Raw genomic sequence first — 15,204 nt, 5'->3', positions numbered from 1 at the left:
TTTATTCTGTAGTCGCCTATCTGTTTTGAGCTGAATTACTACAGAGGCTCTAACACACTCAGCATCCTGCACAGCAGATAAGAGCAAACAAGCCTCTGATGCTGTACTTAATCATCACTCTCTCTCCCAAACAGACGAATGTAAGAGCGAGTGAAGGAGACCCAGGTGGTCCTACATCTGACACGACCTTCATTCCGGTGCATACTTTCCTTCAAACGCACTGACACTCCTAAAGAGGGCCGTGTCAAGCCACCTCAGTGGAATAAAGACAGGAGAAGGACAGCGAGCGACTGTCAAGCCTTCCCATTGAAACGATGATTGGGGGGAGGATGTGATATTTCACACGAGGACCCCTACCTCTTGATAGCACCACTGCACCAGCCCAACCATAGCCCCCTACCGCCAACGTGTGTTGGGGGTTGATTGGCACTCAACGGGGTACAAACGAAAGTGCAGGGGGTCCGCACCTTCACCGAGACTAGTCTTCTTCACCCCCTTACTGTGCACGAGTAGTAGGGCTAGAGAGAAGCTCACCAACAATCCCCCCACTGCCCCGCCTGCTTTGACAAGCTTTTAGTCTGACTACACACACATATATGCACACACAGTTTCTACGCATAGAAACAGGAAAATAAGAGAAAAAAAGGGAAGAACAGAACCGAGAAGTAGACAACAAGCGTTAATGCCCCCCCACCAATCATATATACACACCATCCTTCCTCCTTTCTTCCATGCGTACCCTTCTCTCCATTCGCCTTTTTTCCTGAGTTACTTTGCTTTCCCTACGAAAGCTCCATTGTTCCCTTTCCCCTAAGTCTCATCAGGCTCTTTTGTGGCCGACTATCACAGCGGCAGGCAGACGCGCACTGGAAACGTCTAAATGGTATCAAGGACTCGTGATTAAGCGCGCGAGCTTCGGCAGTGCTGCCGCTGCTTATGAGTCAGGTCTGATAAGGCGAGGGCCCTGCTCTCTACTCAATTTCAGATACCGTTAATGGAATCTGTCTTGTGCGATTGTAATGTGAGAGCGCCTAATTTGCCATGGAGCTTGAAGCTGTCAGCGGCGAGGGATTGCAGGGTCAGGAGGGAGCTGGCAGCCGCTTGGCCCGCGGCGTGTATCTGTGCCTTTGAATAGAGCAGCTCTCCGCCTGTCACTTAGCTGATAGGCTGATGAGGACTCTAAGCCACTCGGCACAATGAGGAAAGGGCCATACTGCCTCACTTCCTACCCCCCCCCCATTTCTAATTGTCAAGCCCGCTAAAATTTTTTCCAAGCCAGTGTGCTGGAGACTGGGCTGAGGGTTTTTATTCTACAGTTCCCTCTCTTTTTGCATCTTCCTTAACTTTTTTTCTCTCCTTGCTTTCGTTCATTTCTGTCTGCTTTGGTCTCAAAAAGGTTATGCTCACTCATGTTCATATCTTTGGCTATGTGTCCTTTCGCCCCCTTTCAATCTGTCTGTCTTTAAAAAGTGGTGGGTCTTTGCATACAACAGTTTATCCTTAAGTTTGCTCAAGTCAGGTCCAGAAGGGGTCTGGGTAGGGTTGCAGCAGCTGTGCGTACGTTCTCGCTTAAGTTGGGATGTAAAGTTCACACAAAGGGCTTAGTAACTACTAGTTAGTTTGGAACTAAGTCAGTACTTAATTTGGTTGCACCACCTGTTCTTAAGGCAAGACTTATCTAGTAGGTTGTAAGCTCTTTGTAAAGTAACGCGTAGTCGCATAATATGCCGTTTACCTGTATCGATCCAATAAAAAACCTTCAAATTTGTGCACAGAAGTGTTAAAACACCGTGAATTTTAGTTTAATCTTGTTACGGTTGATGTTCAAACCTTGTTTGTTCATGTAACTGTCAGCTGCAATAAATTATATCCCCATTAAAATACGATACGTAATAAAAGTAGATTTGATAAATAGTATATTTGCCCTGAAAAAATAAGAATATATAGGAACTGTATCTACAATAAATAAGGGGTGATAAATAAATACTATCACAACAGGTTAGACAAATAGACATTTATTAATTTTAACATCCTATATATATTTTGAATGTGTTGAAACTGAAAACTGCACCGTTAGATCGGTTTGATGCTGAAGAGATGCTTAAAAGTACGTTTTTTTCTCTCTCGTAAATGTAAACAAGTGTTAATGTCAACATCATCATATGTCCAAAGGACTGAAGCCTGTCACGCAAAACATGAGCTCATTGATGTCATTAAATGAGTCTGCTTTTTTTGTTCCAGTTACTGCAGGTCAGAGGCTTCCATAAATATTTTTTTATACGTATGGTTACGTCCTACCTAAGTTTAATGGTGCTATGCTCAAATATTTAGTAGTGCGTAAATTGTGTCTTTGTGTCCATTTACACCACAACTAGACTATGCTGTAACTTATGTATATCTGGTGCAATTGATCCCAGGCCACTTAAGTACCATTCTTTTCTGTGATGTTACAGTGATTTTGATCTTGACTGTGTCTGACGTTGTGAATTTGAAACATGAAAAGAAGATCCATCCAACCAACTCGTCATCTTCAAGTTTCACGGATGCCACATACTGTAGATTTGAGGATTTATAATCTATTTCACTGTGAATTTGTCAGCAGTAGGTCGAAAGTTCTTCAGCTGAACACGGTCTGTGCTCACCGAATTTCTAACTACTGCCCCAATTGGCCAAAGCTGGAAGTGTTGTTGAATGGATGCACATGTGGGAGCTCCAGTTTCCCAGTGAAATGTCCACAGATTGGTGCCAAAAGTGAGTCGTAAAGTAGTGGTTTTTAGTTTTAAATTATGTAAAACAGTCAACAGGAATGCAGAACCATACTTCCACACCCCAACCCTAAACCTTACTGTCAGTTTAGTAAAAATATATATATTTATTAAAGGGACATTGCAACCTCCGAATCGTGCTCATCATTGACTATGTTAACATGATTACTTCCTGGTTTCCATTTGACCAGAACCTGTAACTCTGAGGCTGCTCACATGCATCATTTGTGGCAGAGGAAAATATAAATACAATTGAATTGATACAAAGATGTCTAATGGGTGATGAAACTTGTCATTTACTCTTTATCTTTTGCTGAAACGTTCTCTGACGTAGACATTCGTTGACTGATGAGAAATCCAATTTGCTGTATTCCCACTTGATTTCAAACTGACCCCTCAAATTTGATTTTACACATTACTATCATTTAAACAGTCCATTGAAGCTTTCTGTAAGTGTCCTACATTAAAATGATTGATATATAGGTTAGAGTCCAACATTGTCGTCTTCTCTCTACTCAGGGTGGCGGGCCCTGGTCCAGGGGCCATCCTGGCAGGAGGAGTGTTTGCTGTGTCCAGACTGGTATGGCAGTGGTCGGTCGTAGCTGAGGTCTTCTCCCTTAACAACCTGTTTGTGGGTGTCCTCTTTTCCCTCTCAGCCAGTTTCCATTATGCAGAAAGTGTAAATCAGAAGAAGAAGGTAATTCAATCCAAACAATATGCTACTCAATGATGGAAAATCAGTAGCTTTTTGGTATTTCAAGTTCTAGAGATTTTATTATAATTTTTTTTGTACATTTGTGGCAATACTATCTTTACTCTCTTGGCTTTTCTCAGTTTGCTCTCTGGGGGGCGCTGTGCTGTGGTCTGAGCCTGTGTAATCAACATACACTGGTCTTGTATGTTGTCGTCATAATTCCCTGGGCACTTCTACAGCTCTACACTCATGATGTGCGTATTGACCATCATAGTGCACCTGTACAAGTAATTCAACAGTGTTCAGGAACATTTATTATCATCACATTGTGTCTGGTTAGGACAGTGTTGTGCATGTACTTAAGCAGTCATAAAAAAAAATTAAATCCCAGTTAAGTACTATGGTTGAGAATATTCAGTATCTTGTGATTTCTAATACTCTTTAGGCATTGAAAAAACAACTATGTTGGTTGCTGACACTACAGTTGTGTCAAATAGCATTTACAATAAGCAATTGTTCTTGGGTAATTGTGGTTCTATGTTAGGAACATTTGGCAATGAAAGTATATTTCAAGTACAAGTGACATTTATTATCCACAGGGATTGTCTTTCTTTGGTCTGGTGTCTCTGGGGACGTGTTTCGTGGCTGGCATTGTGCCCTACATCTACCTGCCCATTTCTTCCTATTTGAACAGAGCTCGCTGGAGCTGGGGAGACCAGACGTCTGTCAGCGGCCTCCTCATACATCTACTCAGAGCTGAATATGGCACTTTCAGCTTGGTAACAACAGATATAATAATTTATTAATAATATGCCTTCTAATATAAATTATATTGAAAACAGGAAACAGATGTATCCAAGATGGATTTATTTTCTCAATGTAATGCAGTTCATATTGTCTGTTCTCATATTCTGATTTCAGGCAAAAACTAAAGAAAACCTGAACCTCAAGAAGATGTTAGAGTGAGTATAAGAAAATTATTGTTAAAATGCCTGGAAGCTTGTAGCCTTGTTAGATGGTTGATGGTTCAAATCTCCAATTTCAACTTTCTACTTTGGTTTATGATTTGATGAAAGAAATATTTGCAGCATTTCCAGCAGGAATGACCAGTTCTTGCTAAGCAGTAAACTTGCAACGTGTTTTGTTAGCTTAGGTTTTAGGTGTAAATTTTGCATCAGCGTGACAAGGCTATAGATGATGATGATGATAATTATACCATTTCTTCTTCCCTAAGTAATATCAATATAATTGTGCACGTCTTTTTCATGTTATGCTTTTTTGATCTTATTTACAGTACATTTTTAAATTTTTAATACAGTAAAAGCCTACATTTCTATAAGTTGAAACATGAAGGAAATATGAGAATGTGACATCTATTGGATGGCAGATTACTGCCATCTGTTGAAAAAAATAAAACATTATATATATATATTAAAATATAATGTCATAACAATAATAGCCAGTAGATGGCAGCAATGTTCTATGCAAAACTGTCATAATTTAGTATGCAAATAAACCCTACAAAGAAGACAAATATCAATTCAGTATGCAACGTTTTAACTGGTGCTAGTGAAGCCAAGGTCATGGGTTGATCCCCTGGGAATGCACATACTGAGTCTTTATGAATTGCAATGCCTGCCAAATGCATCAATTTAATTGTAAGTATTATAATGATGCAATTGTTGTCGTTTATATTTTAAATGCTAAATATTCTATCACTATAAGTCAATGGGAGATTTTTTGCATGCAAATCAAAAGCAACAAAAATTGACAGCACACCAAAGACTAAAAGTGTTTTTCTTCATTTTCCATTTCCATTTCCGTGTCGTTAAGAGTTAATGTTAAAAAAATTACTTATTACCCTCCATCACTGATATTCACCAGGCAAAAACTCCTCTGTCTTATTTTATCATAGTGTTCTTTCACTTCAGTTAAATTGCAGCATTAATAAAGTCTAATGACTTTGCATTAATACTCCCTTAGTCTTCTATACTACCCTATTGCAAACTGTCCTGCTATAAATATCAAATCTCTGTTGTGTTTTCTTGCACTGGTTTTGAAACATTCAGTGACATTCAAAGCGCCTCTCATTATAACTAGTGTAACATGTCATGAGAGACTCGGGTCTCCACAGCCCACCCTCATCATACATTAGGGTGTCCCCCTGAGAGAGAGCTTATTTTACGTCCCGCTAGTACCAATCAGCCATTTCCCATCACCCCCCACTGCTGCCACATAGTGTGATGGACAGGTGAGAGCAAGTGAGGGGAACACAACAAGCATGTCACAGCATAAACCTGCCATAAGGAGCTCAAGTACACACACATGCACACTCGCTTTCACACAACACTTAAATAAGCTGTCAGAGGGAGATGGGTATTAAGACTCAAGCGGGTAGTATCTCTTTCAGCAGGAAATTGGCCATTGACTGGGTTGGGAGGCTGTCACAAGACTACACTTAATGATAAAAAGCCATTTAGACACACTCACATATAAGCGGTTGCATGCCAGTATTTTGAGTGTCTGTCCATCACATAAACATGTGCATACAGATGTACACAGTGTGCATTGGTAAGTGTGTGTGTTTCTTTTGTGTTTCAGGGCCCAGTGGACTCACTGTATGAATGATTTGTCTATTCCAGTACTAGTGTTGGCAGGCCTAGGCATTCTCCTCTCTCTGTGGAACAGGTAAGAAACACTCAGATTAATGTGATATGATCTTCAGTTTAATATTATAATAAGGCAATATAATAAGGCAATAAAGATCTTTAAAAATAATAAAGATAAAATGAGTGTGAACCTCTTAGACAGCTGTTCATACCAAAATCTCATTAATATATCAATTTCAAATCTAGTTTCGTTGTATTTTTGACGTTGTTATCATTTTCAGGTTCAAGTCTGGCTCATTATATGTCCTTATTCTGTTCCCCCTTGCCCATCATTTCCTGTTATCTATTGATTTCCTTCCATCTATTGTCTACCTTTGCCACTAAAGCACAAAAAAAGTGTTCTTAATTTATATAGTTTATCTGACCCCCAGACGGCACTGTGTTTTTGTCTGGTTGATGGTCACTATGGTGAGCGCCTACTCCGTGTTCTTTGCTTGGAGAGCAAACCTGGATATTGAGAAGCCACTGCTACTAGGAGTTGTAAGTCTGGGTCAAAGTTTAAATATACACACATTCTCAAATAGAATGAGTTTTTGTAGAATGCACCTTTATTAATATACTGAATGTGTTTTTGTGTATGTGTGTGTATTTTGTGTAGGTGGAGCGATTCTGGCTGCAGGCTGATGCTGGGGTGTGTGTTCTGGCTGGTCTGGGTCTGAGCTGGGCCTTACGATGGCTGGACAGGCATCTGGGATGGGGGACAGTGTGGAGAACAGGGGAGTGGATTCTCACTGCAGGCCTCATCTCACACATGATCAGCTTAAATCATAGGTGAGCCATTCACCCACAGTCACATATAGGGCTATGCTAAGTGCAGAATAAAACTTCTACAATGCTATGCAATCAGAGTCAGAAATTAACTGTTCCATAAGGGGGCAATATTTAATTTTCAGGGGCATTTTTTCCCTTTTTTCTTACCTTATAAAATGACTGTGTCATCCTTTTATTTCAAATACTTAAAATAAAATTCCAAACAAAATTAAATCAACATAGCCTAATATGTAGGGCTGGGCATTGGCATTGATCAACATAGCCTAATATGTAGGGCTGGGCATTGGCATTGATTTCCCAATTTAATTGGATTAAATTCAATATCAGATCATTTGTGTATATTTCAGTTACAATGTAAAGTAACAATGTAATTTAAATACATTATATTTTGTGATTTCTCTTACCTGATTAACTTATTAAGACTAGAAAATTGTATTTTAAATAAGAGTAGCAATCAGTCACATGCTGTACTCTGCACAATGAAAATAAAGTTGAATCTTAATCTTAATGCGGATCGAGAGAAGTGGAGTGCCCGTATGCGGGTCAGTGGTGTGATGACACGCCACTAGAATGGGAAGACTCTGCAACATCTGCATATCGGAATGCGCAATACAAATAATGTTCAACAAAATTTGATGTATGCAACAACATACACACAACAGTCTCTAGAGTTTACTCAGAATGGTGGCATCCAGTGAGCGGCTGTTCTGTAGATGGAAATGTCTTGTTGATGAGAGAGGTCAACAGAGAATGGACAGACTGGTTCAAGCTGACAGAAAGGCTACGTGAACTCAGATAACCAGTCTAGTACAATTTTAGTCAGCAGAATAGCATCTCAGAATGCACATGTCAAAACTTGAGGCGGATGGGCTACAACAGCAGAAGACCATGTCAAGCACTGTATTAGGACCATAATGTTCCTAATAAAGTGCTCAGTAAGTTTAAATAAATAATATAATTCTTATGATTTTGGCCAGTAATCAACAACCTAGTATCCAACCAGAATACCTTAGCAAACACATAGTATCTCCCTCGCAACCACCTTCAACACATTAGCATTATGGTAGTGAGTTTTGCTGGAAGGGATGCCATATTTAAGGACCATATGCACATGCACTTTATAAGTTCAATTTCAGTCGATTAAATAATCATTTGTCTTATTAAATTGCCTTGTAAACAGAATACAAAGTTTGACAGAAGTCGTAACAGACCTTGCGTAGGCAAGGCAAGTTTATTTATATAACACATTTCATACACAGTGTTAACTCAAAGTGCTTTACATGGAAATTATAAAGAAAATAAAAGAGACATAAAAGTCAATTTTATGATCACTTAAGAACAAGAAAATAGAAATAAGAATAAAAAGACAAAACTTTAACCCTGAGTTCCTTCAGTGTAAATGCTGAACAGGTCTCTCAGTGGTCCAAAGGTCGATTACCCCATGCTATTGAAACGGCCACTCCTGTGACCTTTAATAACTCCCAACCTTTCTCATTCAGATGTTTCCACTAAGCATTTAAATTAAATAAAATGATGCAGTGCGATCAGTAAGAACAAGACAAAAAATAATAAAGATGATAATTGACACTTAGAAAAAAAAAAAGCCCCTTATCTGAGTAGAAGCACTATATGTGTGCCTCAGGGGTCTGAAGGTTGTACACCAGGTGATATTAAAGTTGAAACCCCTGCAACCTTTAAAAAACCACCTTTCGATGCTCTTAAAGTATAATGTGATTGTAGCTTGGCTTCGTCCAGCATGTATAGACTTTAATCAGACCACAGCTGGCCTCATGCATAGTGATTTGAAAGACAGAGGTGATGCACAACGAGTATTGAATACATGTCAAGCATCACTTACATTGTCTTTAGAAAAATTTAAAATCTAGTTACTACTAATTACTTTGCCACTGAATGAGCACCACTATGCTATTTTGCTTGATAACAGACCTGCTGGCTGGACCCGCTGAATTTGATTTGGTAATATATTTGAGGTTGGTTAGTCAGGCCATGGCAGTCACTCTCTAAATTCCTCATTTCCTCCATGCTTCAGCACACATGAAAGCAAAAGCAATCTTGCACTCTTCTGCCGCTATGACTCGATTAACCATCCCAGCTAGCAAAAAGTCGTCTATTAGACGTTGAATAGACATAAATCTTCAACCATGGATTCCATGATTCAACCGTGGATTGTATATATATTTTATTACGGAATATGTAAAAGTCTTTAAATTTATTTGAGATAATAATAAACATGGTTTGGTAGTTTGTTTTCTCCGTTGTTTTAGCATGTAGCCTATAACAATTATCCTAGCTGTCTTAGATTATCAGTTGAACATCTTAGATGATCAGTTGAAAACACGTAGTCAAACAGTCCAGCCGAAACTACTTAGTTGAAATCACGTCGTAAACCAGTCCAAGGTGACCAGACCGACTTATTTTCAACCATATTTCAACGTTGAAAGACGGTAATTGTTTACTGGGATCCTTGCCATGCTAGTCATGCAAATTAAAGCAGCCAAGTTCTGTGCTTGATTAGGCATCCTGGCCATGGCAGTCATGAAGATTTGAGCAGTGAGGTTTGGTAAATTTCTGCCACAAACTGTGCTGCTTTGATCAATCGCGAGACTGACATTCTTGTCAGCACTCATTACACCTGTCAGAGGCTAATTACAGCCGGGAAATGTTCCACCTCATCACTGCTCACCTCAACACTCAGAGAGGAACTGACTGCAGAACAGCTGAAGGAATGATAATGTCAAGGATGCTCACGCTTTTTGCTGTACTTCAAAGTGACTAGAGACGTGGTCCATGAATGAATGTGCACATATTTTCAAACACTCATCTCAAACTTAATCATATGTTATCCTAAAGATACTTTTGCAAACAAGCAATATTGGGCAGTCTGGATCGAGGAGGTTGCAGTAACTACACATTTTGTCAAATAATCGAAATTGGGTCTTTTAGACAATGATCTGTCCTTTGAGTGATGAGGTTGGCTCAGCAATGCTTGGATTCAGTGACAACAGAGTATCAGACTACCAAACTACAAAATCCACACTAAAACCAAGTCACATTGAATCAATTTTTCTCAGTGTTGGCATAGTTACTGTGTTTTGCCTTTGTAGCCAGTATGATCAAAGACAAATTATAGTCCAGCAAGCAAGCCTTGGCCCACCAGGCTCTTTGTAGGCCCACTTTTGTTACAATTGTCAAAGGTAATGTACAAATAACAAGAAATTACATCACAGCTATAAGAAATAAAGCCACACTTGTGAGATGTAAAGTAACATTGTTGCAATTAAGAAAAAAAAAGCACCATGTATATAATACATGGCAAAAGAGACAACAATGTACAATTCTGTGAAAAAGTAAGATTTCTTCTGGTTTTGTGTTTATCTCATACTAAATTTTTTCAAAAATTCGAACAAAATGTAACATAAAACAAAGGCAGTCTGAGCGAACACAAACGATAATGTTATTTATTGAAGCAAAAAAGTTATCCAATACCAACTGGGCCTGTGTGAAAAAGTATTTGCCCCCTAGTTACTAAATCCCCAAATCTATGAAACTGCATTCATAATGGGGTTCAGCTGGACTAGAAACACCCAGACCTGATTACTGGCAGCCCTGTTCAATCAAATCAACACCTTAATAGAACTTTTTTATCAGCTTGAAGTAGACTAAAAGGTCTCATCCAGTAGCAGCACACTATGCCAAGGCCAAAAGAAATTCCAGAAATGATGAGGAAAAAAGGTGATTGAAATACATCAGCCTGGGAAGGGTTACAAAGCTATTTCAAAGGCTCTGGGACTCCAAAGAACCACAGTAGGAGAGCCATTATCTCCAAATGGAGAAAATTTGGAACAGTAGTGAACCTTCCCAGAAGTGGCCAACCTTCCAAAATTCCTCCAAGAGCACAATGACGACTCATCCAAGAAGTCACAAAAAAGCTAAGGACAACATCCAAGGAGCTGCAGACCTCTCTCTTATCAAGGTCACTGTTCATGACTATAAGAATGACACTGACCAAAAATGGCATCCATGGAAGAGTGGTGAGGCAAAAACCACTGCTAGCCCAGAAGAACATTAAGGCTTGTCCGAATTTTTCCAAAACACACCTTAATGATCCTCAAACGTTTTTGGGAATGTTCTGTGGACTGATGAGTCAAAAGTGGAACTGTTTGGAAGACAGGGGTCCCTTTTCATCTGGCGTAAAGCAAACATAGAATTCCACAAAAAGAACATCATACCAACGGTCAAGCGTGGTGGTGGTAGTGTGATGGTGTAGGGATGCTTTGCTGCTTCAGGGCTAGGGTGACTAGAATTAATTGAGGGAAACATGAATTTTGTTCTCTACCAGAAAATCCTAAAGGAGAACGTCCAGTCATCAGTCCAAGAGTTGAAGCTCAAGCAGCTGGATTATGCAGCAAGACAATGATCGAAAGCATAGGATTAAGTCCATCTCTGAATGGCTCAAAAGAAGCTAAATTAACCAGCTATTAAGTTTAAGGGGGCAGTTCGTTTTTCACATGGGTGATATAGGTGTTGGATGACTTTTTTGCTTCAATAAAAAAAACATCATTTATTTTTGGAAAACTTTATTTTGTGTTTACTCAGGTTGCCTTTGTTTTATGTTATATCTCGTTTGAAGATCTGAAAAATACAGAAAGAGAAGAAATCAGGAGGGGGGCAAATATTTTTGACATCACTGTAGCAGAACTAGTATACATCATCAAGCTGCAATAAGTTGTTCACAGAGCGTTACTCCACATTATGGCAAAAGTCAGTGGGACACATTAAGCAGAGTTCATATATACTGTATATTCCAAAAAATCAGTGACAGGCACGTCTGCTATAATACAATGAAGTATTTGCAATTTATATGTTGCTTGCAAACAGTTTAATTTATTCTGAATACTCAACTACTTTTGAATGGCTGTCAATGGAGAAAGATGCTTTTTGCATCCAGAATGTTGGGCTAACTGGCCCATGCTAATCAGCCAAACCTTTGTCCCCTTGGTGTGGACCGATACTTAAATGGGTTCCAAACAGTGTAATTGTTTTTAAAAATAAATTTCTTACTATGTATTTTGTACTATGTAAGTGTTTTTGTCTGTGTGTGTTTTGACAGGGACTGTGATCAGAGCGGTAATAACGTTGTGGACAGGTTCGCTCATGAGGTTGTGTTCTCATTACCAGAGGACTCGTTGGTGCTGACGCGAGGTGATCTCCCTGGCAACACGCTGCGCTACCTGCACTACTGCCAGGGTCTCCGACCAGACCTCAGCCTTGTCGACCAAGAGGTCTGTCATCTGTAACACATGTTACTAATTCTCTCCCCACCATTCCCACTGTCATGAAATGACAATTTTGAAATTCTAAATTTCCATGTAAAGCAATAAAATCTAAAGATGTCATGGAAATTTGTAAAATCTTAAAAAGTCTTTCAATTTCTTGGAAGTGAATCTAAATTGTAAGTATTTAATTGGCTAGAAATGGCTCTTTATGAGAAATAATTTGGTGAAAATTAGTATTTGGTCAAAAGGTGTGGAAACCTTGTCTACCACAAACACAATTTTCTGTCACTGTGTTGAACTTGTTTTTTAAGAATCTATGGTATATATTGCAGATGATGACCTATAGTTGGTATGTGGCTAAACTCCAGAAGCATTTTCCCAGAGTGAAGTTTCCTGGGCGCTGGTGGGATCCTGTCAACCCTGCGGAAAAGAAAACATTCAGTATTGAGCAGTTTCTCAAGCACAATATGCAGTATGTTTAACACACATGCACTCACATGCAGGAGACACTGTTCATATTAAAATACTCCTCTGTATATATGCTACTACCAAAGGAAAGGTTCCACTAAAAATATTCCCAGGGAAAACCATTATAAATAATCTCATAGTAAAGTTCACACCTTATTTCACAGTGGGATAGCAAAAGAAATTAAGAATCTATACTGCCTCCCTCCACCAGACGGCAGTATTTCCTTGGTAAAACCCCAGCCTCTGAGAGGGGGGCAAGAATCACAAGCAGGATTTCCTTGGGAGGCAGAACAGAGAAAATTGAAACCCACTGTGAAAAGAAACCAAGAACCTGTTTTTGAATGTTCCTGTCATGTGTATCCCGTGATTGAAAATCTACACTTTAAAGGATCAGATCAATACTCTAACATAACAAGGACAGGCAATTAGGACAGGCTTAAATTATTTTACAGAATTCTACAGAATTGTCACAAAGTAAAATATTAAGAAATAAAATGGTTGTTTTCCTAAAAATATATATTTTTTAAACATTCCTGTTTGGGGAGCAAAACACTGGTAACACTTTATAATATAATTCATAATTAAGATATTAATAAAAATTTAAAAACATAATAACAAACATTATTACATTATATTGCTTAACATATGAAAGTTCCATATTTTCATTTAAAATATAACTTAAAGTTTTAGGTCACCCAAAAATGAAAATAAACTCAGCATTTGCTCACCCTCATGCCATCCCAGATAATCATACCATAATGCAAGTGAGTGGTGACCAGAACTCCAAAATCTCCAAAAAGCAGATCAAGTCAGCATAATCATAATCAAAGTGGTTTAATCAATGTTTTCTGAAGCGATCCACTTGGTTTTGGGTGAGAACAGACCAAAATATAACTCCTTTTTCATTGTATATCTTGACAGCAGTCTCCTTGGCAATCATGATTTCAAGCTCGATTACACTTCCTATAGCACCATCTAGCACTCTGTGCATGCATCAAGCACTATGAAGTGATTTTTCCTCAATCGAGCTTGAAATCAAGATTGTGCCTAAAGACTGCAATCACCATTCACTTGCATTGTATGGATCTTCAAATTCTACAATTCTTTTGTGTTTGCAGAAGAAAAAATGTCATGCACATCTGGGATGGCATGAGGGCGAGTAAATGATATGAGAATTAACATTTTTTGGGTGAACTATCCCTTTATTTAAGCAATAAGGTATGGGAGACTGTGCTATAGTTCCAATAGCCAAGACTCAAGTGCATTGCATGGCGTGCCTACAGCATTCTTCAGCTGTGATTTTATTCACAATATAGCATAGCATCAGTCCTTATTGCTTTTATAAAATGGTTTGTTAAAATAAAAATATTAAAGACACAAGTTTATGTGTAACCTAATTTTATTAAGAAGATTAATTAATTGCCATCCTTCCACTAGAAGATATAGTGCCTGACATGACATAAAACATTTATATGCAACAAAATGAATGTTCTGCCAAAAAGTGTTTTGTGTCAAAGTAGCTGTTAATATATTGTGGATTTTAGCATACCTGGAACACTGCATTGACCATATTGATCTATCCTTTTTTTTATGATCTGTTAAGCATATAATATAATATAATAATCTGTGTTGTTATGATATTATTTTAATTTAATTAATGAAAGCTATTGTAAATGTTTAACCACTCTATAAAACAAAGCATATACTTTAACTGCAGACTGATGCTATGGCAGTATGTCCGCACTCAGTTTGTGCTCTGTGTGTGTCTGCAGCAGGCCTGTATTTGTGTGTATCGGCCTAACAGAGGGTGACACCAGCTGGGAGAAAAGTTTCTCTCGCTGGCCCTGGGGCATCTGTGAGCAGCTGGTACCCATCGAGACCCCATTTGACCCAGAGAAATGGGCGCAGCATACACTTCACCTTTACAACTGGAGCCAGCCACATGACAGGTAGCACACCACTTATGTTAGTTTATAGTTTACTTCTTAAGGGATGCATTTACAGTATATGTTACATGTTAGATCATATGTTCTATTCAAGCCACAATACCACAATAGACACTGCAAAAATTGCTGTGGTTCTTTATCATCACGGTTGTGATCTGGTTGTAGGCATGAAGTCATTTTTCCAACAGTTGTTTACAGACAGATTGTTTCACATTCAATTGACTACTTCACAACTCCAGTGGGTCAGAAGTTTACATACACTAAGTTAACTGTGCATTTAAGCAGCTTAGAAAATTATATCCTTTAGACAGTTAGCCAATTCATTTTTGATAGGAGGTGTACTGAATTGGAGGTGTACCTGTGGATGTATTTTAAGGCTTACCTTCAAACTCTTTGCTTGACATATAATGGGAAAAATCTACAGAAATCAGCCAAAACCTCAGAAAAAGAAATTGTGGACCTCCACAAGTCTGGTTCATCCTTGAGAGCAATTTCCAAACACCTGAAGCTACCACGTTCATCTGTAAAAACAATAGTATGCAAGGATAAACACCATGGGACCACACAGCCATCAAAGCACTCAGGAAGGAGACT

The 15,204-nt window shown here is 38.7% G+C and overlaps 1 protein-coding gene across 1 annotated transcript in view; it reads left to right on the top strand.

Moving 5' to 3' along the window:
• The window catches only part of LOC127657163 (transmembrane protein 260-like), a 55,834-nt gene that overhangs the window by 31,754 nt on the left and 8,876 nt on the right, over positions 1–15,204 (top strand). Inside the window, exons 4-13 of the mRNA XM_052145836.1 lie at positions 3,285–3,462; positions 3,600–3,713; positions 4,059–4,238; positions 4,381–4,421; positions 6,061–6,147; positions 6,500–6,608; positions 6,727–6,899; positions 12,031–12,202; positions 12,529–12,668; positions 14,437–14,613. Of these exons, the coding sequence (XP_052001796.1) occupies positions 3,285–3,462; positions 3,600–3,713; positions 4,059–4,238; positions 4,381–4,421; positions 6,061–6,147; positions 6,500–6,608; positions 6,727–6,899; positions 12,031–12,202; positions 12,529–12,668; positions 14,437–14,613 (1,371 nt within the window). The remainder of the gene's footprint in view (positions 1–3,284; positions 3,463–3,599; positions 3,714–4,058; positions 4,239–4,380; positions 4,422–6,060; positions 6,148–6,499; positions 6,609–6,726; positions 6,900–12,030; positions 12,203–12,528; positions 12,669–14,436; positions 14,614–15,204) is intronic.

The sequence above is a fragment of the Xyrauchen texanus genome, chromosome 16 (assembly GCF_025860055.1).
Source record: "Xyrauchen texanus isolate HMW12.3.18 chromosome 16, RBS_HiC_50CHRs, whole genome shotgun sequence".
NCBI lineage: Eukaryota > Metazoa > Chordata > Actinopteri > Cypriniformes > Catostomidae > Xyrauchen > Xyrauchen texanus.
This window is presented reverse-complemented; position numbering and strand designations above follow the sequence as displayed.